General features: G+C 42.3%; 2 protein-coding genes across 4 annotated transcripts in view; one reads left to right on the top strand and one right to left on the bottom strand.

Moving 5' to 3' along the window:
* Positions 1-569: 569 nt before the first annotated feature.
* PACC1 (proton activated chloride channel 1) lies at positions 570-24,085 on the top strand. 3 transcript variants are annotated; one of them, XM_085054860.1, is made up of 8 exons: positions 570-776; positions 3,817-3,913; positions 5,461-5,670; positions 7,728-7,882; positions 8,736-8,878; positions 12,857-13,001; positions 15,748-15,852; positions 16,827-24,085. In XM_085054860.1, the coding sequence occupies exons 1-8, from the start codon at positions 741-743 to the stop codon at positions 16,986-16,988; spliced, it is 1,053 nt and encodes a 350-aa protein (XP_084910986.1). In that variant the 5' UTR covers positions 570-740; the 3' UTR covers positions 16,989-24,085. The 3 variants fall into 3 exon arrangements, with proteins under 3 accessions (XP_084910986.1, XP_084910988.1, XP_084910987.1); XM_085054862.1 differs by having other exon boundaries at positions 574-776; positions 3,754-3,913; XM_085054861.1 differs by lacking the exon at positions 570-776 and adding an exon at positions 1,421-1,462.
* Positions 19,603-24,755, bottom strand: part of PPP2R5A (protein phosphatase 2 regulatory subunit B'alpha) — a 41,864-nt gene continuing 36,711 nt past the window's right edge. The window contains exons 10-13 of the mRNA XM_085054859.1: positions 24,020-24,139; positions 23,806-23,933; positions 21,583-21,684; positions 19,603-20,823 (exon numbers count right to left, since the gene is read on the bottom strand). Coding sequence (XP_084910985.1) covers positions 20,691-20,823; positions 21,583-21,684; positions 23,806-23,933; positions 24,020-24,139 — 483 coding nt within the window. The 3' untranslated portion in view covers positions 19,603-20,690. The remainder of the gene's footprint in view (positions 20,824-21,582; positions 21,685-23,805; positions 23,934-24,019; positions 24,140-24,755) is intronic.

Consider the following 24,755-nt stretch of genomic DNA (forward strand, 5'->3'; position numbering starts at 1 on the left):
TTTCTTGATGATGAAACATTAACAATTACTTCCACGCTGGGGAAGGAAAAAAATAGCTGTGTCGGTATTTGTGGCCGGGTGGGTCGTGAATCAGCCCTTGTGTGGTTTTGGCTTTTCTCTTCCCGCAGTGCCCATTGCTGCGGGCACAGCGTGGGTGTCCTGCAGGAGTTGTCTGCTGGTCAAGCACGCCTGTTGTTTCGGTGTTCTGCTAACAGCCTTGAGTAGAAGAAAATAAAAATAAAATTAAAAAAAAAAAAGGTAACATTTTGTGCAGCCTGGGGAGAACTGGCAGAATTATCATAAGCTGCTTTTCCCGTCTGGCTCATGCTTGTGTTAGCAGAGTTGTGAAGCTGGCGGTATAGAAAAGACTTTCCTCCCCGTGAGCACCTCTCGGGAGGGCGAGATGCTCCTACAAACCTCTTCAAAACCCCCTTGCGCCGAGCAGCCGGCGCTGTGCTGCCGGAGGGCTGCGCTGTGCCCGGACTACGCCTCCCGGCAGCCTCGGCAAGGGGCGGCACCGGCCGGCCACGGGAAGCGGCCGGGGCGGGAGGTTCGGGGGTCCCGGCGGCGCCTGCGTGGCCCTGCCCGGGCGGGGCGGCTCGGTCCGGCTCGGCTCGGCTCGGCTCGGTCCGGCTCGGCTCGGCTCGGTCCGGCCCGGCCCGGGCGCGGTGTGGCTGCCCCGCCCCGTGCGGTGCCGGCGGGCGCTGCCCGGCCCCCGCGGCGCCGCTGCCGCCGATGCTATGCCAAAGCCAGAGGTGTCCGCATCCTACCAGGAGGTACGGGGGGCCGCGCAGAGCTGGGGGGAGGCTCGCCGGGCGCTGCTGCCCGAGCCAGGGCTCGCCGCTTGGCGCTGTCGCCGGTAGCTCGGCTCGGCGCTGTGCCTGCGCTGGGTACCTGGGGCGTCAGGTGGCACCTGCGCTCCGCAGGAACGAGCGAGCGCTTCGGGTGCGCTCAACTGCGTGTTTTACCTTTGAACGTGGCTAACATGATGGGCAGCAGTTGTTCGAGGTGGGTTCAGCTGGACTCTGTACCCGGGATTTGGTAACAAGGGGAGGGTCTGTCGGGTGTGAGAAGCGACTTTGGTAGCAGAGCTCCCGCATCGGAAACTGAAGGACGCTTTATCACCCTGCCAAAAGCCTGAGGCAGCGCCTGGTTTGCATATCAATGTACAGACTCAGCAACCCGACTTCCTTGCTCCTTCCTATCTCTCCTTGTAGACATGCAGGCTATTTGCGCCAAGTTCAGCAGCGGTAGAGAGTTACAGCAGAGCGCTTTTGTTTGTATCTTGCAGGCAAAAGGAGTGTAGATATTTTCCTTCCTCTGCACGTGACACGTAGTTTGAGGCTCAGTTTTAATACATTCTAATTTAGCGTAGCACTGTCTGTTTAGTTTCAGCTTCTGGTTTTTGTGCCAGGCTAGAAGGCAGTGGAAGGTGATGAATCAGTGGACCAGCAAAAGGCCTGTATGAACAAGTTCTCCTTTTATTTGATGGGGGTTTATCCAGTAGAAAGGTTTTACCCTGTGATGAAATTGACTTGAGTGCTTTTACATAGGGGAGGTACTTGAGGGAGTTAATGAAGCTGCATTGGTGCCTGAAATATGGACTGGACTATGCATGGTTTCCACCTGGAGTATCAGCTATCAGTGACACTGCTCCATATATTCGGGTTTATCCCAAACTGTAGCACAAGTCTGGATAGGGTGTGTGTGTAAGTGCAGCACCTGTGTTTCCATCCCTTCTCCAGCACCTGCAGCAGCCTTTGTTGCTTCTGCCCCTGGCAGAGATGCTCAAATGTCTGGAATTGCTTTTTCTGAGCTTCTGTTTGCTCAATGTGCAGGGCTGAAAAGGAACTGCTGCGACATGGGCAGGCTCCTGCAGTTGTTTCTCCCTCAGCTGTATGTGCTGAACCCAGAGAACTGCTGAATGAAGGTCTGTTTCATGCCCTTCCTGCCCTTGACATCCATTTATTTGGTTTCTTTCTAAGGGGTGCTGAAAGGTTATGTTTTCTGAGCTTTTCACAGAATCATTTAGGTTGGGAATTACTTCTAAGAGCATCTTTCTTCTCCTACATGTTGAAAAAAAATCCTATAGGTCCTCTTGAGAGGATTGGAAATGTTGAATATTTTGTTCTTGTTTAAACTTGCGTTGGGATCTCCTTGCCATCAGGAATAGAATTCACCCTCCAAATAACCTCAGTCAATGCCTGTTACCTGGTGAATCAGAGAGGTGTGGGAGTTGGCTGAACAACTGCAGTGACTTTGTAACTTACATTAAATTTGTTGGATCTGCTCTGGTGTCAGCAATTTTCATGAGTATAATTGGAACTGACTTCTTAGCTGATTTAGTAACCAGTACCAGAGTGAGTACTTTCCTTGGGTCAGAATAGATTATTTTGGGTCAAGTAAACAAACAGAACCAGAATGTTTCTACTAAAAGGAGCAGAGTGTTAATTTTCCCTATTTTATGATGATAATGAAAAGGATATCTTCAGTTGGACCCTGGTAAGGGTCTTGCATGTGAGCTGAGCTTTTAGCCTATAAGTTACGTGTTCACTTCTTGCCTCATGCTATGGGAAATCATGCCTTATTTATGTGCTAAGCATTGAAAAACAACTGGGCAACTGCTTTCATCTTGCTTTGCATGGTGGAAATGAATACAGAAATACAGCAGGAGGTGATGGAGACTTTGACGTCAGACTTGGAAGATGTAAAATGAGTGGACTCTTTCCCAATAGGTGCTAATGATGATCTGGTGATGGTATAATGATGATTTCAGCCCTGAATTAAAGTTGGGTGAAATAGAAGCACTTCCTTATGGACACATGCACGTTACTGTTGAGTAAGTTAGGGGTGTAATGTTTAATAGCATTCAGTGCAGCTTCTGCATTAACTGTGCCCCCTTTTTTTCTTGAAACAAGAGCAAGGTGAATGTGATGTGCTGCAAGCTCATGCCTGCTTTGCATTTTTGTAATCTCTGTGTCAGTTGCCACCATGAAAAAAACTTGGAAAACATATAGGAGATACTTTACACTTATAATGTTTAAAAACTGTGGTACTTCACAATCCCATGTGATGTGTATCTGATGTGACAACTTTCTGACTCTGATGGAAGAGGCCTGGCAGTTTGAGCCCAGAGCTCTGAATAGCAAAACAAGAAAACATCTGGTCTCTGTTGGTGTTTCAGAAACACTGGAAGACTAATTAGTTGCATAACCACTAATATATAATAATCTGCACAATGAGATCAAATAAGGACCAGAAATACAGAGATGCTTGGCTGTTGTCTCATAATGACCCACCTACCTCGTTGGCCAAAACTGTATTTCATGCCTTGCTCTAACACCTGTCAAAATGCATCTTCTGCTTTTTGCACCTCTTTATTAAGAAGCACTAATGCTGTGTTTGCTGGTATGTGCTGTGGTTTCTTTATGCCTAAAAATATGTTCTTCAGTGACAGAATGAAGTTCCTGCTTATTTCAGGGAACACTGTCCTAATTGGGGGTTTAAAGGGTGTTGGAGCTGCCAGGGAAATAATGACTTTGGTCTTGAATGGAAAGGTGATGCTATTGTTGAAACAGCAGGGTAGAAGTAGGTTAAATTTGCGGCATGCAAGTCACCTAATTTTTGGCTCTAAGTCTCCAGAAATGTGGCTCTTGTCTTGTGAATAAATAGAACAGATGTTGGGTGCTCTTGGACTGGGGGGCATGCTTTTGTGTGTTTGGTTAGTTGGAGCCTCTTTTATTTGTACCATAGAAATTCCAACAATTGCAAGTTGAGAGCATGATTGGAAATTGAACCACTGTTTTAACTACACAGCTGAGTGAAGATGTGGAGCAAGTATCTGAAAACCCAACAGATGAGAGAGAAGGAGAGATGGAAGTTCATGAAGATTCCAGCTCTGTTATTTTACCAGGTGAGAACTATTGACCCAGAAATTACTGGTTTTTAGGGCCTGTTAGCTGCTGCTGTGCATGGCTTTGGTTGTCTTGGTTTTGTTATTTTATTGCAATTCTGAAAGCAAACAAAACACTAGATTAATTATTTTTGTGAATCAGTATTGATGGAAAGCCAAGGAGGTTTTCCAAGGACTGATAGGAGAACATTTCTTTGCCATGAGCTATGCTCAATCAAAACAGGTTCAGCACATCTGACTCTGAGATAGCTTAGCTTGTCACCTGCCTTCCCTGAGTGGCAGTGGGTTGAAGGCAGAGTTTGTGCCAGATTTACATGAGCAAGATGCAATATTGAATAGATACAGTTTTAAATAGGTTTTTATTTAGACTGTGCAGGCTGCTTTTGGAGAGCATGGAGCAGTGCTAACTGGGCTTATTGCAGCTCAGGTGTAGGCACTGAGGTCAGCCAGCCTGAAAGGAGCATGGCCTAAATGCCTTGCAGCTGTTCAAGACATTTGTTTCAACAGTGCAATTTTATGCATATTAATATCCTAATTGCCTTGGCTGCCATCTCCTGGCACATAGCTTGACCATGGGCCTTTGTAAGCAGTTATGTGTGCAATAGGATTTACTAGAAGGCTCATGTTTGCTGTGGGGAGGAACAAACACCAAACCTACTATTAGAGTTAAAGAGCAGTGTGTGACCCGGCCTCAGAGGGCCTGACTCATTAAATGACACCACACACCAGAATCAGTATGAAATGTGGCTGCTTATCTCCTTTCTTATGTGGAGTTTTAATGCTCCTTTTGTGTGTTCAGCTGTGTATTGCTCATGGCCAAAATGGGGTGTGTAACTCAAGAGTACAGGAACCTTTTCCTTAGAAGTGTTGCCAAAAGAAATGGCAAATGCAAGGAGTATGGGGAGGGCAGTGTCTGTGTGTGAGTGAGACTGGTCTGAAGATCTGCAGAGAATAAGGTTTGAAGGCAGTGAGGCTGTGGGAGAATTGGGTTACTCTTTTTCTAGGTGTAGATGGAAGAATCCTTCTATGAAAATTTTTAACATGCACAAGGAGTTATGAAGTAAAGAGTAACAAATATCTGTGACTTCTACCATGGTGAAGATGCAATGCAGAGAGCTGGGCATGAGCATTAGAATATTAAATATCTGCTTTTGCATATGCTGAGTGTGTGAAAGAATCACTTCAGACTGGAAATGGGGGGAAAGGCGTTGTTTTTTTCCAGGAGCAAAGATTCACCATCAACAGACTTTCTTGTGAACTTTAAACTTTGTTTCTGAGTTGTTCTTGAAAGTAAACCTTGTTTCCTGCCTTAAGCAGAGTGCCAGATTCTGGTAAGCAAAAAAGAGGCACAATCTTATGATGATTACACCTTGTACTTGAGAAGGAAGCATCTGTGTGAATGATAATCAAAGCCAGAATTAGCTGTGGTTTTTTAAATCAAGCTGAGGTTGAGGCTTATGTTCATCTCACGTGATTGATCTTTAAATGGAAATTGAGCACAAATATCTGTATTTTAAAGTCCCAATCCATATTGTGTTTGGTTCCAGATGGTGAATTGGGTACCACTACCCCTTCTTTGCGTTTCAGCAAGACCTGCCTAAAGAATGTGTTTTCAGTAATTCTCCTGTTTATTTATCTGCTGCTCATGGCTGTAGCTGTGTTCCTTGTCTACCAAACCATCAGTGACTTCAGGGAGAAGCTCAAGCACCCAGTGATGTCTGTCACTTACAAGGAAGTGTCCTTGTACGATGCACCTGGTAAGAGTGGTAACAAGCAAAATGGCTTAAGTCCTTGTTCATGTTTTTCTTGGATTGTTTTAAATTTTTGGTGTTCATTTGCCAGGGCCCAGAGTACATATAGGACTTTGACCCAGATCTTTAATTTCCTCTCTCTTTAATCTAAAGTTGTGTTAACTTTGCACAGAAATGTTAACACTGCATGGGAGATTTTTGGGAGCTTTTGTGCCAATAAGTGAATGACAGAAGCTGTGGAGAACTGTGCAACTTTTGATAGATAAGAAGTGTTTTCAGACTCTAGAATGAATCCTCTCTTAGGGGAGAAAGATAATTCCTTTTGGAAATATTCCACCAACTGTATCATTCAAACAGGGTGTGTTTCAGGAGGTCAGTACTGCACTGGGCAGTGAGATGCCATTCACAGTAAAGAAGGTGAATTTCTCAAACCAACCACAAGATAACCACAATGCCACTTTCTGCTTCCATCCTGCCTTGTTTACAGCGTGGTTTTACGTCAGTAGGCAATGATGTGACTGCAGGGAACAATGTTGGCATAAAAATGCAGTGTGGCAGCAGAAACTGTGTTGCAGTTTGTGGGAGGAATTGCTCCACAGGAGCATTTTGGAATAGTGAGTTCTGTTATTATTATTTTTTTAAATTGTCCAGTAGCCATTCATAAGTAGAGCCATGGTAGCAAACGCAGCTTAGTCAGTCATCAGTCAGCTTCCAATTTAACAATAACACTTTTGTTTGGAGTGTTACCACATTTTACAAATACCCACTTCAGTAATTGTGGCTGAAAGGTGAGTGTTTTGTGTTGTTGCCATATTACAGTACTTGTTTTTCTCTATGGCCAGCTAGGCTCAGCTCTGGAAGAAGTGCCTTGTGTTTGGACATAAGAATCTGACTGTGAGAGCAAGCAAACTCAAACCTGCCCCCCCCCCTTTTTTTTTTCCCACATGAGCTTTTCATATAGCAACAGGAAGAAAATAAGCAGATTTTAAATAAGCAGAGCAGCATACATATAAGTCCAAATGCATTGTTGGACTTATCAACATTTTTATGGACTGCCAGATCAGAGAACCTAAATTAACACAGTCCTTTACTTTATTGCTCTATTAAAATGATGAGATGGCAAGTTGCAAGCATGGAGCTCTGAAGAAAGGGATAAAGCATTTATAGCCTGATATATGCTGAATGCTTTGACACTTCACATTTTGGTGAGCAGGACATCTCAGTTGTGTGAGTTAATTATATCTAATAAATCATACTCTCTTTTTTTAAAAGTTGGACTACATTATCTTCCAGCAAGCTTGTTTCCAGTGATAAGTATGGCATATGTGGTGTAAAAGGATTCTGAGGTTTGGGTCTTATATTTTGCTAGCCTTCCAAAGCTGAGGTGGCTGAGGTCCTTTGAATGCACTGTTGGACTGAAAGAGGAGCTTATGGTATTTCTGAGTTTCCATCCATTTGGAGTAGTAGTCTGCCTACCCCATGATGGTAATAATAAGGGATAGTAGCAGTTAGTGTGTTTGATGGCTATGATTTTTATCATGATATCACATTCAGTTAGCAGAAGATGCTGAAAAGCATGTTTTAGCCTTTATTAGATCAGCCAGTGATCTTTGATCTGTCATGTATGGTTATGTACATTATACCCAATTAAAATCTGATGCATTAAATATTAATATCTGAAAGCATGAACAAGCTGAAGCCCTACATGTCACATTTGACATCTCCTAACTTGCTTTACAGATTCATTTGGGGTGAGAGGGACTGGTGGATTAGCTGCTGGCTTCTGGGAAGGCTAGGGTGACTTGGTAGCTTCTGTGAGCCTTGAATTGTTGTAATAGAATATGAACCCTGATTTTTGTCAAAGCATGGTGGGGGTTCTGTCCTGATGCAGTTGGTGCTTTTGTCCTGCTCCAGAAAAATGTGGAAGCACATAGTTTAATTTTGATTGATTTGTGGGTTCTTAAGGATAGCTCAGTGTCCTGTGGGATTAAATTCCAGAATGAAGATCTACGTACTCAGGAAGGAAATCTGTGCTCTCCAATGTTTATTTTCTCCCCAAACAGGTATTGCCTTTTACCCAGGCAAGGCTCGGCTGCTTAGCTGCAAACATCATTACTATGATCACATTCCGCCTCTGATAAATCCAGGTCAGCCAGGAGACATTGAATGCACCACTCAGAGGATCAACTACTCAGATCCTTTTACTAATCAAACTATGGTAATAATAATAATAATATAATAGAACAAAGCTTGTTCAGTGTGGGTTTCTGCTCATAATCTTACTGGGAAGTAAAACTATGTACTACATGCTGTAAAATAATCCTTGCTTCTGGTTTGGGTTTTTTGTAAGCCATCTGTCATTTTTTTTTCAGAAATGTAAAAGACCCCAGTCAGTGTGTATATGTGTTATGGAAGATCAGCTGTCCTGTGGGTGTGTGCAGTACAAAAACCTTAATGGGATAAAATAAGTAATTTTTCACAGTGAAACTCTTGCTTCATTTTTCTCCTAAATGAACTGGGAAGCATTTTCCTTGATATTGTAAATCTAGCTTTGATTGAAAGCAGTATCAGTATCCATTAAAGGAGGATAGCTAATCTCTTTTTGTATGTTTGCTGGGAATTTGTGCAGGAATTCCTGCTGGGAATTACACACTATGTTTGTCACACTTGGAAGAATCTTAAATGGGCACCAAGTGTTTCATTACACTGAAATGCTGTGAGCCAGCAGGATGGGTACATTGAGTGGTAGTCTGTCTGAAATTGCCCTTACAAGTGCAGGAGTGCCTGCTTCTGCATAAACAAATGTCCAACCCCCACAAATGACCATATTCAATGCTTAAACATTAATATTTAAACAGTGAATCTTGATGTAAAGACCTCCTTTTCAAACTTTTAAAAGGAGGGACTCAATTGGCATTCTGTCTAGGTATTTTAATAGATATGTACTTAGCAGCAGCCAAGAAATTCTCAGTGTGTATTAGATTTCTATAGAGTATTAGTGCCAGATGGCAAATTAATGCACAGGAAATGAGGAATCCTGTGCTCCTCTCACCATCTCTGTTTGCTTACAGAAGTATGCTTTGGTTGTTCAAGGCCCTCGTGATGTGAAGAAAAGGGAACTGGTGTTTTTGCAGTTCCATTTAAATGAAACAGACCAAGATTTTAGTGCCATTGACTACCTTTTGTTTTCTTCTTTCCAAGAGTTTGTCAGCAGGTATGTAAAGAGGGGATGAGCCTGTGACTGCATTGAACTTGCTGTCACAATACTTGTGAAAGCAGGGGTGTTTCAGTAAAAATCAGACAGACTTTTATGTTTTGGGTTGGTTTTTTTTAATATTTGGACTATGTTGGTGCTCTTTCGTGTCTTTGCTAATCTGACTTTTAAAAAAATGCAATGGGGGCTTTTTCAGTGTCAAAAACTGTTCTTCAGCTGTGCTAAAACCATTTATTGCTGCAGTTTCTAAAAGTTTGGAGTTTGTGCTGGTTTCCTGCTGTCTGCTGCTGTGGGTGATCAGGAAGTGTGCTGTCCTGGGGAGTGTGTCAGGAAGTGCACCAGGAACACTAATATTTCTGTACCATTTGGGGCTTTTTAAAGCAATTACTCTAAAGGTCAGATCCCTAGATTGATTTGTTGTGGTTTCACTGAAAGATTAACTCTGTTTTTTCGTATTACTGGCTATATGTAGGCTTCTACAGAATGATATAAATTCATGCATGGGGTTTTCAAAATTGCTTTGTACTGGTTTTACATTGGTGCTATTGGAGTAAATAATCAACCACCTTCTAATACAGGAAGAGAACCAGCTGTGGGCAAGAGGCCAGTGGTGTCTCTTTTGTAGCATCCTCCAAAGCTTGGTACAAATTGTGTGGCTTGTCTTTCTCAGTGCTCAGTTTGCTGTCCTGGCATCCCAGGGCATGAGCAGGATGGGCTCAAGGCAGGGAGTCTACATTTCTCCTGTACTGTGAAACTGCACTGTATATGTGTGGAGAGCACTCATTCTGTCCAGCTTCCAGCAGAAGAGAAAATAGAAATGATTTCTTATTCATCAGCAGATGCTAAATTTAGCTGATGGGAAGTCTGGATTAAGATATCTGTAGAAACTGTTGTGAGTCCTTCCATACAGCCTCTAAAAACTGCAATTACTGGCCTCTGGTGACTACTTCTGACAAAGTGTCTCACTGGTTCTGAGAGCCCAGCATTAGCACTGTGTGCCCAGCAGTTCATGCACAGTGTTATCAGAGGTGCCACAAGCAGTAAAAACATGGCATCTAGAGACTTGTACCTTTAAGAGGTTTTTTGTGGTGTAGTAGGTGCTGAGGACTCGAGCAAGGTCCAGTTGTTTCTGTCAAGGGCTTTATTCTCTGCTGCTCTTCTGTTAAAATTGGATCAGACTCCATGAAACTGGCACTGCTCACTGGTTTTGTTCTGGTCTTCACAGAACACTGCTGCACTGTGTGCTGTTGCTGGCCTCTGAGACAGAGGGATATGCTGCTGGCTCCTTTTCTTCTCTTTTTTTTAAGGCAGTGGCAGCTGCTGTCTGTACCATATTAATCGGAGGGAGGGGAATAATGAATCCTTTGCGAATTACCCAAAAAGTGTGGCTAAAAATACAAGTTCCTCTCCTGAGCTGTCATTAGTATAATACATGGGGTTTAGAAGAAAGTCCTCTGAATATACTCCTGGCAAAACTATTGTTAGTGTAGCATGTCAAATAACTTCTGGTCCTGTGAAACAGTGGATACCAGTCTGAACAGATCAGGGATTATTTAAGGCTCTAAACAGAGCTCCATGTCTCTGGTCTGGATTGCTGCATGCAGAGAAGTATAACATAGAAGGGTTGAGACTTTTGGTACCACACCAACCTTTATTAGATGCCATGGCTATTTGAGAGTTTCCTGGTCTGGGGAAACACAAAAGCAGTAAACACAAATTGGGTTTGACCTACCAGTGGGTTTGGCTCTTGCTGTTGCACTGGAATCTGCTGGTGGGATGTCCTGAGCTGCCTCTGCCTCACGTGGGGTGGTCCATAGAGACTGGTGTTACAAGGATCCACTGCAGCACTACAGCCCAGTCCAGAAATAAGTTAGTGACTCCCACAGATTTAAAAAAAAAAAAAAAGAGATTAAAAAAACCCCCAAACAGCAAGAAAAAAAAGCCTGTGTGGGTTGTGTGTCTTTACTGCAACGAGGGAATTAAAAGAAACTGCATGGAGAACTGGTTTTTATCTTAAAATCCCTTGCCTGTCATGTGTTCACTTGCTGTGTGTGGTTTTAAAGCTGAGTTATTTTCCCTCTGCTATAATTTGTGCAAAGCTTGTGTCTCTCTGCTCTGCTCCTCCTGTCCACCCCCTGCTTTTTTTCCCCCTCACTCTGTGGCCGTGGTCTGGATTATGAGCACATGCATGGAGATGCCTTCTCAGATCACTTCTCCACAGCTTCTCCTAAGATATTATTAATCCTTCATTTTCAAGCCTACAATTACTGTCGAAGGCAAAGTACACAAAGCATACAGTTGTGGCTGTAATGTTCAGCTCTGTGTCATAACTTCCTGCCTCATTTTTCCATGTTGGCTTGGAAAGCTTTTCTAGGATGCTGTATTTAGCCAGACATTAGGCATATGACTGGCTGGCAGAGTGCTAATTATGTATGTTCCTCTTGAGTGGCAGAGCACTCCAGTGCTCCTCTGTGCTGTTCCCTCAGCTGCTGCTCTGCCCACATCCCAAGGGGGGAAGCAGAGCAGTGTTCCTGTGGCCCTAGTTTGTTGTGGTGAGGAGCAGTCAGGCCATGGCCTTTGTCCTTAGGCTCTGCCCACATCTTTCCTGTGGGAGGTAGAGAGGTGCCATCCTGTTGGGGTCACTAAACAAGCACCTCATGTCACAAATAAAGATATTCCTAACTTCCTAAAACACCCTTGGAACAGCATCTGTCTTGATGGGTAGCAAAGCATGTTAGTTTTTCTTCCCAGGAACACTTCTCTTTTCTGTGCACAATGGAATTCTGTGCTTGAGAGCAGTGGCTTTGCTGGGTTTTGCCTTCCCATGGACGTGTGTGTATTCATCTATTAAGCCTGAGCAGGTGGTGTAGTACAAAGTAGCCATCAATGTGATATTTTTATCAGTGCATCCTTTTGCTCCTTGTAGACAAGGCAAGTTGGTTTGCAGGAAGAGAAGTAGCCCAGAGCTTGAAAACTAAGAAAAAAATACAATAAAAGTGCAAGTCAGTCAGTGCTGGACAAATCTTCCTGATTGGCCTGTCTTGGGACAAGAGCTTGCTTCTTCAGCTCTGCTTTTCTTTTTTACTTCTTTGCATCCTTCTCCTGAAAGACCAAAACACCTTAATGTCCCAAAAGAGATTATGTAAACCCTGTGCCATACAAGCAAAGAATACCCTTTACCTTCTCCTAGGCAGATGGATTTAGTCTGGATCAAAATCCTCTCCCTTCTTTTAAGGACCAACACACCCTGGCATATCTCTACAACCTGAAATCTATCTTTAGTAAAAGTAAGCTTCAGTGATTCATGATTTATGACAGTGGTTAGCCCCTTCTTCTCAAATGAAACCTTTTTGGACAAGCAGCTGCAGGGCTAGGCTTATTTCACAGGGATGACATGAAAGTGGCTAAAATCACAGTACTGAGGAGCTCCAAGTAAATAGCATGGTTAATTCACTACGTCCTGTGCAGCTGGTATAGTGTTTCCAAAATAATAGGAATACTAGGAATATACTGAATGTAAATTCCAAAGCATTTTAAGTATGTCTGCCTTGCAACTGGTTTATTGGGCAACCACTTTATTTGCATGCCAGAAATGAGGTGACGCAGCCTGTCCTTCCTCTAGGCTCTTCCTTCTGTCTCTTGCTTCTTAACATGGTGATGAATTGTTTCCTGAGGTCCTGGCTCTGCTCCTTTCTGTCCCAGAGATGAGCAGAGCTGAACTCCTCTATGAGGCAGAACAATCCCTACAGCCAGGCACAATTCCAGGGTCATAGGGCACCAGGTAACTCCTCTGCAGTTAAGGATGCACGAGTGCAGTGCTGCCATTAATGAAAACATCAATGCACACGATGTTTTAGATATATTGAACTTAGCAGGATAAAAGGAATTGTGAACATATTTTGAAGTGCCTGTAGGTCTGACATTCTCCTGTCTACAGTGCTCAGTTTGGTCAATAAAGTAATGCTCTTTTTCCTTCAGTCCAGAAAAAGCAAAATTCATGAAGGACTGTGAAAGTTCCTACTCCAGCTGGAAGTTTTCTGGGGGCTTCCGAACTTGGGTCAAGATGTCCTTGGTCAAAACAAAAGAAGAAGATGGTAGTGAGACTGTTGAATTCAAACAAGAGGTAAAAAAAAAAGAAAATAAGTATTCATAATGTTTTGGGAGTTGGGTTTTTGTTTCATTACATCCATTATTCCACTTTGCAGAACAATTGCTAAAGGAGTTCTCTAAATAACAGCTGCTATTGGAAAGAGGTGTTGTTTAGGTTGCCACAGGGACTGATGTTAGGATGAAGAGGTAAATGTAAGCTTTGTATCCTTTGTAGCATTCTCATGTCTGCTTTTTGTTTGGGTTTGGAATTTTTAGCTGTTGAGTGTCCTTAGAAACATGGAGTAATTTCACTTGTTGCATCATTTAAAACTAGGAAATATGCAGGTGGAAGATGCAAACTTATCTAGAGAGGAAATGAGCTTGACTTTCATTTCTGTTCTATTCACATTAAGGGACAGGAAAATAATTGTGTTTTGAGTTTGTTTTGCTTCCAGTGTTGGTTGGAAAGGAAGTGTCTCATTGGTGGTGAGAAATGGGGATTTTAAGAGCAGTCCTTTCCAGAGGGTGTCTCTTTCAGAGGCTGTACTTTCTCTCAGTCCCTGGTACGCTTGAAGAGAGTGTTCTGGGGAGAGCAAAATGCAGCAGAATCTTCAGTTCTATCTTTAGTTGTCACAGTTAGGGTGTTGCATGGCACAGCCTTAGGGAAAGAGCAGAGCTCTGACTGTGAGGGGGTACCCTTCTACTCCCCTGGAGGACAGGAGGCAAATCCCAGAGTCATGCCAATCCCAAATTATTGCCTTGGTGTGGAGGAGAGGAAAGAATGCATCAGTCTGCTGCTGCCATGTAAGCACTGACAGCAGCTGTCTGTCTGTCCTTCATCACCTACAGCTCTGTATCACTTGCCATTTGGTGCTTACCAAGTATAGGATTTTTGAAAGTCCTCCTTTGTGTGCCCAAGTCTAATGTGTCTCAAAGTGGAAACAAAAGGCTGGCTCAAACTCAGAAAAAAATGAGCTTTTTGTGACCATAAGCATGTATTTAGTTCAGCAGTTTTGGACTCTGATTATGTGTGTAAGTGAACATTGTTGGTGGTTTGGGTTTTCTGTTTGTTTTGTGGATTGGTTTGTTTGTTTTTAATAAAACCTGGGAACCAGGAATCAGATCCCTATTAATAATACAGCAGAAATTGAAACAGCTCAGACATAAATTGCACTTGCTTTGTTTGACAGTACAACATCTGCTCAAATTGCACCAGGAAGTCCATTAGCCTTTCAAATGCAAGGCTGGGAGCTGGCATACTGGAAAGATGGATACAAATACTAGGTCAGACAGAACACTCAGTCGCTCTGCTAACTAGCCCAGCAGTCATTCATTTGTATTTTCTTCCTTCCCATTGCCTTCATTTGGCCTTGTGTGCTGTTTGTTTCCTGGTGTGCAGTTTTCTTGGATGAGTGTAGCTGGGATGCTGGTACCCTGCAATAAGGAAAAGAGCTGTAGAAGTGTGGGGCAAGTTGGCAGCAAAGGTGTTTGATCAGAAACCAGGAGGTGAGGAAGCTCTCCTAAGGTCTGAGTGGCCATAAATAGCATTCTAGCTCCTGCTTCTGCTTGTTTGCAAAATCTGCTAAGGTTAGAGACTGTGGAGAAGACTGAGAGAAACCCTGAGGTATTTGTAAAGAAACTGCATCATGGTAGATGGCAGACTTTTGTGGTAGGCTTTTCCTCTTACAGTGGAAAGGCTTGCAAGGAGGTGAACAGAGTGGTCTGCTTAGAGACTTCCAACTCAGCCTTCCTCTGCCTGGAAAACTGGACTCACAAAACATGGAAAAGGCATGTTCTTCCATCATCTGTCTCTTCTTTGTCACAACCGTGACATGAAATCACGTTGCTGCTGGATTCATTGCTTCCAGTACAGAATTAAACAACTGCAGGATGAGCAGCAGTACTCCCCTGTGCACACACCAAGATGTAAACACTCCTTTTAGGGCTGGAGAAGGGAGAAATCCTTCCACCACTGTGCTTTCCTGAGGTCACTGTGTGTCTCTTGGGCAGTTTGTATTGTCCCCTAGGAGCAGGGGCAAGTTCAAACTGTGTTAGTTACTGCCCGTGTACAAACCCTGTGTAGTTTCCCTCTGGGCTGGGGGCAGGTGATACAATACAAATGTTTTTCTGGCACCTGATGTCTTAATACTTTCCTGGTTGTGGTTCTTGAGACTATGGTTTCACGTGGCTGTAACATAGTCTGGTATCCTAACCCAGTTCCCTGTTGGAATTGTGTTACAGTTCACTGCTGGGCAGCATTAGTTTCAAATGGTGACCTAGTTAATGGGAAGTATGGATTTGGTTGTTGACATCTGGGCTTCTTTCCTTCCATGTTCATTCTGCACTTGTTGGAATCTTCTAGTTTGTTCTACTGTGGATTTTTCAAAAATAAGGAGTCTTCCTGCCACCATTGTGGGGTTCTCTGGTAAATAAAACTAATTGAAGATTTATTCATGAGAACTTTCCAAATGTCATATTTGGAAGTAAACTGATTTTGGAAATTAATTTCCCCTCCCCTCTTTGAAAGGCAATGTAGAAATGGTATTGTAGTGTGATACCGAGTGAGAAATAGGAAAATTATATGAACATGAGACAGAGGGAGGAAACTGGCTTTTCCATATTTTGGCAGTCCATTGTTCTAGGTAGAAAGGTAGAAAGGCTGAGGTGGAAGTCCCTAAATAGCCTGCTATTTTCACCTTCTTACAGGCCTCTTCTGTTGCACAAAAGACTCATTGTACCTCTGAAGAAAGTAACCTGCACTTTTCTTTCCCTCTCCCCAGACCAGTGTGGTTAACTACATTGACCAGAGAACTCAATCAAGGAGTGACCAGCTGTTTTTCGTGGTGTTTGAATGGAAAGATCCCTTTATCCAGACTGTTCAGGATGTGAGTAACCCTTCTTGAATCACTGTCTGACTTTGAATGCTCATGGTTAGTGTGTGCATGCACTTGGCCCTGTTACCTCACTCCAAGCAGAAGTGCAGAGGAAGAGTGAGGCTACTTCTGAAATTCCAGGCTAGGTTCTTCCTTATGTCCAGTAAAGTATTGTGTGTGGAGGTCAGGACCATCTGATGCTTTTCCTTGGGCTGGTGACACTCAGCATTCTGCTTGCAGCTAGAGGTACATGTAGCTAAGAAAAGCACCTGTCCCCTGTGTTCTAGCAAAGGGTATCTTCAGGTCAGGGCTGAACTTCTTGCTTAAATAAATCTGCTTGGATAAACTGATTGAATGACTTTTTTTTTTTTTATTAATTGACAAGCAAGAAACCTAGGCTGAAATAAGAATAATAAAAACAGCCTAGTGTATTTTTTATCTATTATTAGAATAAAATGTGGTACTGTATTTACCAACAAGCAAGGTCCAGCAGCAGCAAAATCTAGACTGTTGTTCTTTTCTTGCCCAAAACTAGAGTGTTTTGACAGTTGTTGCTGTTAGAAGCTGGTTTATCATTAAACTGCTGTCTTGGTAAAGCTTTCCAGTAGATGCTTATCCAAGCTTTGTCTTCTGGAAGATCTCCTTCCATGTGACTGCTTCTTTTTGGAAATACTTAAATAATATAGTAAGTTTAATCTATAATTTTAATGTTAGCAATTAACTGTACCTCCGAAGTTTTAAAACAATTCAATATCCTGAAATATTCTAAAAGGAATTTAGCACCAGGAATTTAGTGCAGTGTGTTTTCTTCCTGATGGCAGGAATCAGAAAACCATGTTGTGGGGAGAAGGCACTGCAGCCCACCTTTGCAGCATAAAGGAATACACTGCAAAGCACTTGAGTTTGGAAACTGGAATTGTTTGGCATTGAATAGGGTGATAGATGTGGAATCAGATGAGGGGGCTAATATTTGTCATCTCTTTCAGATTATCACGGCAAATCCCTGGAACATGATTGCCCTTCTTTGTGGTATCTTTCTGGCTCTGTTTAAGGCAGCAGACTTTGCTAAGTTAAGTGTTAAGTGGATGATCAAAATCCGAAGAAGGCATCTGAAGAGGAGTCGTCAAGCAACAAACCACATAAGCTGAGACTAAGACTGCCTTTTAACTGTTCATAGCAGGAGGGATAGAAAATAACTGGAATAAACTTCAATCAGCAATCAAAGCTGCAAACCAGGTATGTTCTCTTCCAGGGAGGTGCTGGCTGGAGGAACAGCCTAGTGAATCTGCCTTTGAACTGCAGAAGGAGCTAACTCTAGGACAGGTCTAACAAACTCACGCTTTTCTAGTCCCAGTTTAACAAGTTTACCTCAGTGTATGGGGGAACCAGGGAAAGAAGGGAACTCACTAATGTTCAGAAAGTCATCACTGTAGTAAATGGTGTAAAAGTGGACAGAGTTTGAATGCTTCTCAGACCCTTTAGTTTCTGCATCAGCTGTGAGCTGCATCTGCTCCCATAGCAGTCACTGCCTTGATGGTGCTTAGTGGAAGGTAAAGCACTCTGAAAACATCCTGGCCTCTCTTCTCCAAAGTATGTGTTTAAACAAAATACACTGGAATTCTATTACATGTCATTTTTGATTTAAAGTACTATAACTTTAATATTAAAAAAAATACTTCAAGTAAGCTCTTGTGTGCCTTCTTTGAAACCACCTGCTCTCAGGTTCAGATGGAACTTTACAGGAGGCAGGAGTGTTATGGCATGAGGATAAAACCAAAAAGCTCTTCCTGATCAGTTCAGCTCAAAGGAAACTCAAGCAACAGGACAAGCTGGGGGGCTGAGCTGGTGGTTGATTTCAAAGTCTATCTCAGGCTCTTTATCCCTCTTTCCCCCAGTCTTTCCTAATGAAGTGAAAAACAGTCTTTCATCAGCATAGCATGAGCATGGAACTGTGATTCTGTGTTACATGGGGAATGCCTGCTCACCAACTGTGCTGGGGTGGTGGTGTCTTTTTCTTCCTTATAAGTCCCCTGTTAGTTGAGATGCCTGACGTGGATGTGTGGAGTCTACAGGGAGCAGGGCACCACAGTGTTTGCTCTGAAGGCTTTGCTGCAAGGATGCCAAGTCCGAGTTTGCTTCTTCCTTCCTCAAGAGGCCTAAGTGTATCAAAAGCACCCCCTCACCTTTTCTCTTTGTTTTTGGCATCTGAGGAAACCTTTTGGAACAAAATTTACTACTTTCAGCTAATTTCCAGAGCAAATTAAGGCACTGCATTGACCAGACACAGCCTTAACCAAGAGAGCAATTCATTTTAGTAAGATAAACAACACAGCAGCACTGGCTGTTCGGGGGAAAATGTTTAATCTGGGGACAGAGTTGTTTGTATGGGAGAAAGGTGTCCAGTCACCACCTTATCTTTGGTGTCTGGCAATGGTGACTGCTGAACAGCTTAGCCTGGTGCACAACAAGGGAATGAGATTAAAGTGGAAAGGAGCAGCAAAGGCCAAACTCTGCCTGGCTGAAGCAAATAGAGCTACTCCATCCCTGGGCGATGTGGAACAGGACAGAAAGCAGGCAGGGGGTGGGGGGTGGATAAAATCCCCCATGCTTAACCCTTCCACATCAAGAAAACCCCCACTGATTTTGCTACCTAACAGGTTGTGCTATGACAACTGAGCTTTCTTGATGCCTCACTGTCAAAGAAGCACCCAACTCTCCCTTGAACAAATGATATTACAGCAGCTATTTCTTGGATTTAAAAAAAAAATTGAACAGGTACTGACAGATCCTACTGCTTTTTTTCTTTTTTTTTTTGCTAATGAGGTCAGAGAAGGTAAGCTGGAAGACAGCTGCAGTTACGGGGTGAAAAGAAGGTATCCCTAAATCAAGGATAAACTCTTTTTTCCAGTATGTACTTTTTTTCCCCCTCAATAAACTCCCACAGCAGTCCACTTCAGTCACTACATCTCAGCTGTCAAGATGTTTTGTTTTATAAGGAAATGTTACAAGAGCAGGCCAGTGATCCCAGCCAAGAAACCTTTCTTTTACATACCTATTTATAGGAGTGATTTTAACAGCAAGTGTTGCACAATTTGGAAGGGTAGCTTACAGCTCCTGTGTTGTTTTTTTCTATTACTTAAGCCTGATATCCAGATTTATAATTTTGGAAAAGCTAATAACAATTACAAATGCCAGTGATTTGTTCCTTGAACCCCTGGAAGGTGTTTGGTTCCCCAACATTTGTGTAAGTTATTTCCTTTAGGCTGTAGGACAGCTGAAAATAATGTATCACACCCTGGGAACTTTATTCTTCTAAGGGCAAAAAGGCACTAAAGCAAGGTAAGATGTGCCTGTGTGACTGTCTTCTCCCCTCAAGAAGTATGATGAAAGGTAAAGGGGTTTTTTTTTCCCCCTTTAGTTTTGGGCAGCCAGCTACCATGGCAGTCTACTTTAGTCAGCTGATTCTCTACTCTTTTTATGCAAAACTGACAGAGAGGAGCAGCTAATTGGATTGATCCAACAGAGCAGTTGGAAGAACAAGCCCTTGCAGGCTGTGCTAGTCCCACATCCTCTGTGAAACAACTGAGACAAAAATGAAGCAACAATAAGTGTAATACAGTTGACTCAAACAGCATAGCAGAGACTTCCCCACTTTTGCCACTCAGTGAAAAGCCTCTCTGCACAGTTAAAAAGGTTGGTTGTAACAGCCATTCAAATACTCCTGGTCTTCATGAACACAAAGATGTGAGGTACAGCACTAAATACAAACATAAAGACTTTATTGAATGCTGCTCAATTCCCCAAAGATCTTTCATTACAAAATTTTTCCACACAACTGCAATTTAAGAGATTGGAATGGTACTCTGATAAAAGATGTGAAAAAATACTTGATCAAGTAAACAGACAAGACTTCTATTGTCAACTTTCCACCTTTAAGCAACAGACTGCATTTTCTTTAAAGAAAACAAGGAACTATTTCTTGACATCCTCCTCTCCTTACTGAAAAAAAGATATAGTAATGCCAATTTTGGTCTCATTCTTCACTCCACGAGATGCTAAAACTAACACAGAAACATCCAAGATGGGTCACTCTCAGAGGCTGCACCACTCTGGAGGGTCCTTGGGCTGATGAGGAGCATCATTGATGGGCTCTCCAGAGGAAGCTCCATCCTCAGCTGTAGCAGGAGGAAATCCCTAACTAGCCCAGGACCCAAGAGGTAGCAGGAATGGGGTAGAGGCACTGGCCACCCCAACCTGTTGCAGCTGATTCTCTCCCTACCTCACCTCCTTTCTAACGTGAGCATTATATAAATCTAAATCTGAATCCAATCAGGAATCCAAGGACAGCACTGTATCCGAGTTCCTTTCACTGCTGGAAGGGGCATATACTGAATATCTCAAGTTACTGGTAACGTACCTTGGTTTTATTTGAGAAAATACAGCACAACTAGAAGCCTTTTCTATCATCTTAACCAAAGTATGCAGCAATGTGAAAAGCACATAGAAAACAAGGAAAAATGTGTACGTAGCAAACTATACCACCTATGTGCAACACAATCAAAAATTCAAGTCATAATTCTCACCACTCCCGTAATTATTTCACTCATTAAGGATGATAATTCAGTTCTATGAAACATTGGAAGTGACAGTATATCAATAATTAGACAAATTTACAATGTGTTGTGGTAATGACATCACTTAACTGCTGTATTTAAATTCAAATCTTTACATTTGCCAGAGAAAAAAAATGGCTGTTTCTGTTATACTGATGAGGTTTCTTTTGCAAATCCTTATATATTTCAAAAGGGTACAAAAAAAGAATGTCTGCCGAGTAGAGGTGGTCATTTCTTTTATTTGGCACTTGTATTGTGTGCATTGAGCACATTGTGAGTGCTGTTCTGCTTTTCTGCCATCGCCTTCTTAAGCTTTAACTCCTCCAACCTTCTCCACAACTCTTCACGTTCCAATTCTTTCTTTTTCTCTCTGTAGAAAAGAGTGAAAGATCAATTTCAGATGTGTTTTGAGCACAGTCTGGAGACACAGTAACTTAGCTGTGACTTTACATCTGCTAATTCCTCTTTAAGGTTTTTCTCCAAGGCTATTTTTAGAGGCAGTTACAATTTCCTCAATTAAAAAGTGAGCATAACAAATCAGTAACGGTGAGAGGTGAAACTGTACCTTTGCTCCAGCAAATGCAGACAATTGCTGTAGGGTGGCTTTGCCCAGATGGCTGCAGTTCTAAGAAGGTTCTTTATCACATGCACACAAATTAAGGGACTGAGCATCTTTGGGGAGGAAAGAACACAGCTACTGCACAGAGGCTTGGCAGTGGTCTCAGCTGGCTAAGGATCACCTGTGCCCTGCCTCCCTGCCTCCCACAGTGCTGCTTAGTAGGTTAGTAGGGTAAGAGATGTTTTTGCTGAGCTATGAAGCATTCTCCAGCTCAGTTCTCTTCAGACACCTGAGGCAGCACAGCCAGCAGCAGCTGAGCCTGATTTCACCACCAAGGAGTGAGCACATTCCCTGCCCAGGAGGGAATCCAGGCAGGATGGGGAGCTGGGGCATTCCTGTGCCCTTGCTGGGCTCAGCTCCCCCACAGCACTGCCAACACTGCCTCACTCACAGCACACCCAGCAGCAAACAGCTCCACTGCAGAACCCCACAGCCACAACAGCAAAGCAACACCCACAATTACAGCTTGGATCCATATTGATCAATGGGCACTTGGAAAAAGGGTCATACCTTTGCCTTTCTGCTTTGTACGAGCTTGTGAGTTCATCAAAAAGCTTGCCATTCATTTCCATCAGGGTTTTCAGCACGTTATACACCAGTGCCACAATGGTTCTGAAACAGGAGGAGCACAGCCATTAGATTTACTCAATGACAAAATTAACTTCAGTAAACAAGCATTTGATTTCTTTTTTGCATTCCAAGCTTCTTATTCAAGATACTACTGTAAGGTCAGGGAGTTTGTGAAACAAAATCCTTTCCATTTTATTAATTTACAGAGGAAATTATAGTATAGTTAAACTTTTTTTTTTTAAATGCCTATTTAACATTAAATTCCTGACTTCTCTAATTGCACAGGATGTAATTATTCATGCTGTGGCTGTACTTTAAAGCCATTCAATTATGTGAACCTTTAATAAACCAAGTTTTAACAACAACTCTGCAATATTTGAGCAATGAAATATGAGAGTCTAGAAAAATAAAACTTCTGGCTCACAGCTTCAGGAAGGCAGCAGACAAACCACAGGTTTAGTGTGGTTTAGCACAGCCATGCAAAGCTCTCCAGCAGTGTTTCTGGGCAGCAGGAGTCTTGCTGCACATGCCCCACTAGAGAACTGAATAGGGAACATCAGATAATGGTTTTGGGTACCTTGGTTTCCTTAAGAAACCCAACAGCTTGAGCAGTGTTACATGGCTGCCTGTATTTCTCCACTACCCTTCTTTTTGTGGAAGGATTCATATTTCAATAAACAATCTCAAGCATGGTGTTACCACCTTTAAATCCACTCGCATTTATACAAAGAAATAAAAACCCCAATAAAATTAAACATTAAAATGCCTGTCATTAAACTTATCACTAATCAGAAAGTAGGTAAACTCTCTTCCCTGTCTTCTCCCTCACTTGGCAGTTCCCCACTGACCGCAAAGCTGCAGCCCTGTGACCTTGAAAAAGGAGTGGGGAAAAAAAAACCCCAAGGAAGTAACCAAAGAACCAGGTTTGGGTTTTCAGTGCACTCTGTCCATTGTGGCACTAGGAAATCTCCCAGCTGTTCATCAGAGCCTCATGCTCATTCAAAATGCACAGTACCTTTTGCTTGTTCACACACTAATTTTTTCAATTTTTTTTTTTTGGTACACTGGCTTTCATGTGGCTTGAGGTCAAAAGCTTATTTAAGGTTTTGGTTTTCTTTGAGGAAAAGTTTGATTTTGAGCAAGTACTTGAGTCCATATCAGACAACCAGCTAGATAAAAGGTTCTGCTGCCCTCCAAAACAGATTAAAATCACAGGATTAGACTTTGTTCCCCAAACTTCCTTGTCCTCAAGTAGGCAATTACCCTTTGTCTTTTACTTCCTTCACAAGGAGCAACCTCTGGCTGCAGACAGGGAAAGAGGGACATCCTCCAAATTTGCTGATGTCCCAAATATATTGATGCTCCAAGGACTATTCCCCAAAGTCTATATTCAGTCTCAGCTGCTATGCTTGCAACTAGACACACCATCTAGATAAATGCGGAATAATTGCAAAGCCTCCAAAGACTTAGCACAGGACATCTGTTTTACTCCAGGGCTGTGGGAGGCTCCTGCTCACCCTGGCTTTTGCCTGTACAAGCTTTATATTCTGCACACTGACTTGCAACTAAATTCAGGGTGCTGGCACCAGCAAGCTTTGCTTTTCAGTATTTCAATACCATGAAGTGTTGCTTTCAAACATAGGAATACCAATATTTAACTTGCAGCACTAAATATAAAATGTAGTAGTCACTCATTTCTCAGTCCTACAGTCCTTTATAAGGGTTGCTCTTCTCTGGTGGGATCTTTTTCCCCTTCTTATCTCACTGGGTAGCAATAAAAACTTATGAAGACACAGAATTTTATTCATCTGAAATAGCAAAGGACAGCAAAGCATAAATAGAAGCAACCTTTGGAAATGGTTTTGGTGTAAGTAGCATTAATTTGCATTTTGAAGTGACACATAGGATCAAATGTAATTACAATATAAAGACCATCATCCAATTTCCTCACACATTTTCAATAAATTCCAGGTCTCCATCATAACAATGCAGAACAGTGAAAGCACAATGTAGCTGAAAGTGACACTCATTTTAGCACCAGAATGTCATGGATTTCATCTAATTTAAGTAAAAATGAAGTAATATTTACAAGTTCCCAACCCAAATGTGAAAACAGTGGACAGTTTATTTATGATACTGCAGATAAAGGGAAACATTACATACGGATTCCAGTGTTCTTTGGAGATCTTGTACAAACTGCCAAACATAATTGGTAGAATTTTATCAATGTTCTCCTCAATCAGGCTAAGAATATATTCGTTATTCCAGAAGTACAAAGCTCTTTCTGCAACCTGAAACACAAAGTTAGGGGTCAACCAACCATGGAATAAGTTACTACAAGGTTTGTTAGGGTTTTTTTTGTACTTCTGTTATTTACCTGAAAATGTGAACTTGACACACTCTTGGATATTTGCTTAAATAAAGGCTCTTCTATTTTTTTGAATTGTGTTGGTTCTATTACATCTAAGATTTCTTCAATTTCACCTAAAAACATTACCTGTTTGTTTAAAAAGGAAAGACAGATAAGAATGTTTCATGTCACTATTGTAAACAGAAGCAAACAAAACACAGCTTATACATTAGTCATAAACCTTGCAAAGAACACCATGTGTCATTATAAGACATTTAGACATTCACAGGGGTTTTGCAGCCTAAAAGAAGTCAATCATCACTCTCAGCTACCAGGTTACAGCTGTCTTCTTGGTGTTCTGTTGTGTAAATACTGAATACTTCACCAAACTGCTTCTGCAGAAAATACTGGGGTTTTTTTTTATTACAGCCAAAAAAAAATTAGGGCATCTTATTTCAAGAATGGTTGCAGAGATTATCAGAGATCATCACAGTAGTTTTTGAAGTGGTAAGTAGTTAATTCCCATATAAAATTGCAAGCAGCAGAACTCTGTGTAGCTGGCACAGAAAAAATTAACATCACTTGCAGAAACAGGGACAACAGTGTTAAGGGACCCACTTTTAAAGAGCTGTTGGGGATGGAATCTGCTGGGATAAACCAAACTCCTGGTTTTTGAACTCGTTTTAACTACAGAGAAGAAACCAGGCCGAGTCACATGACAAAGGTGAGTGCCTCAAGAAGCTTCAAGAACTTCAAGTTTTCT

This window comes from Lichenostomus cassidix, chromosome 3 (assembly GCF_008360975.1).
Source record: "Lichenostomus cassidix isolate B80296 chromosome 3, HeHo_3.0, whole genome shotgun sequence".
In the NCBI taxonomy this organism is placed as follows: domain Eukaryota; kingdom Metazoa; phylum Chordata; class Aves; order Passeriformes; family Meliphagidae; genus Lichenostomus; species Lichenostomus cassidix.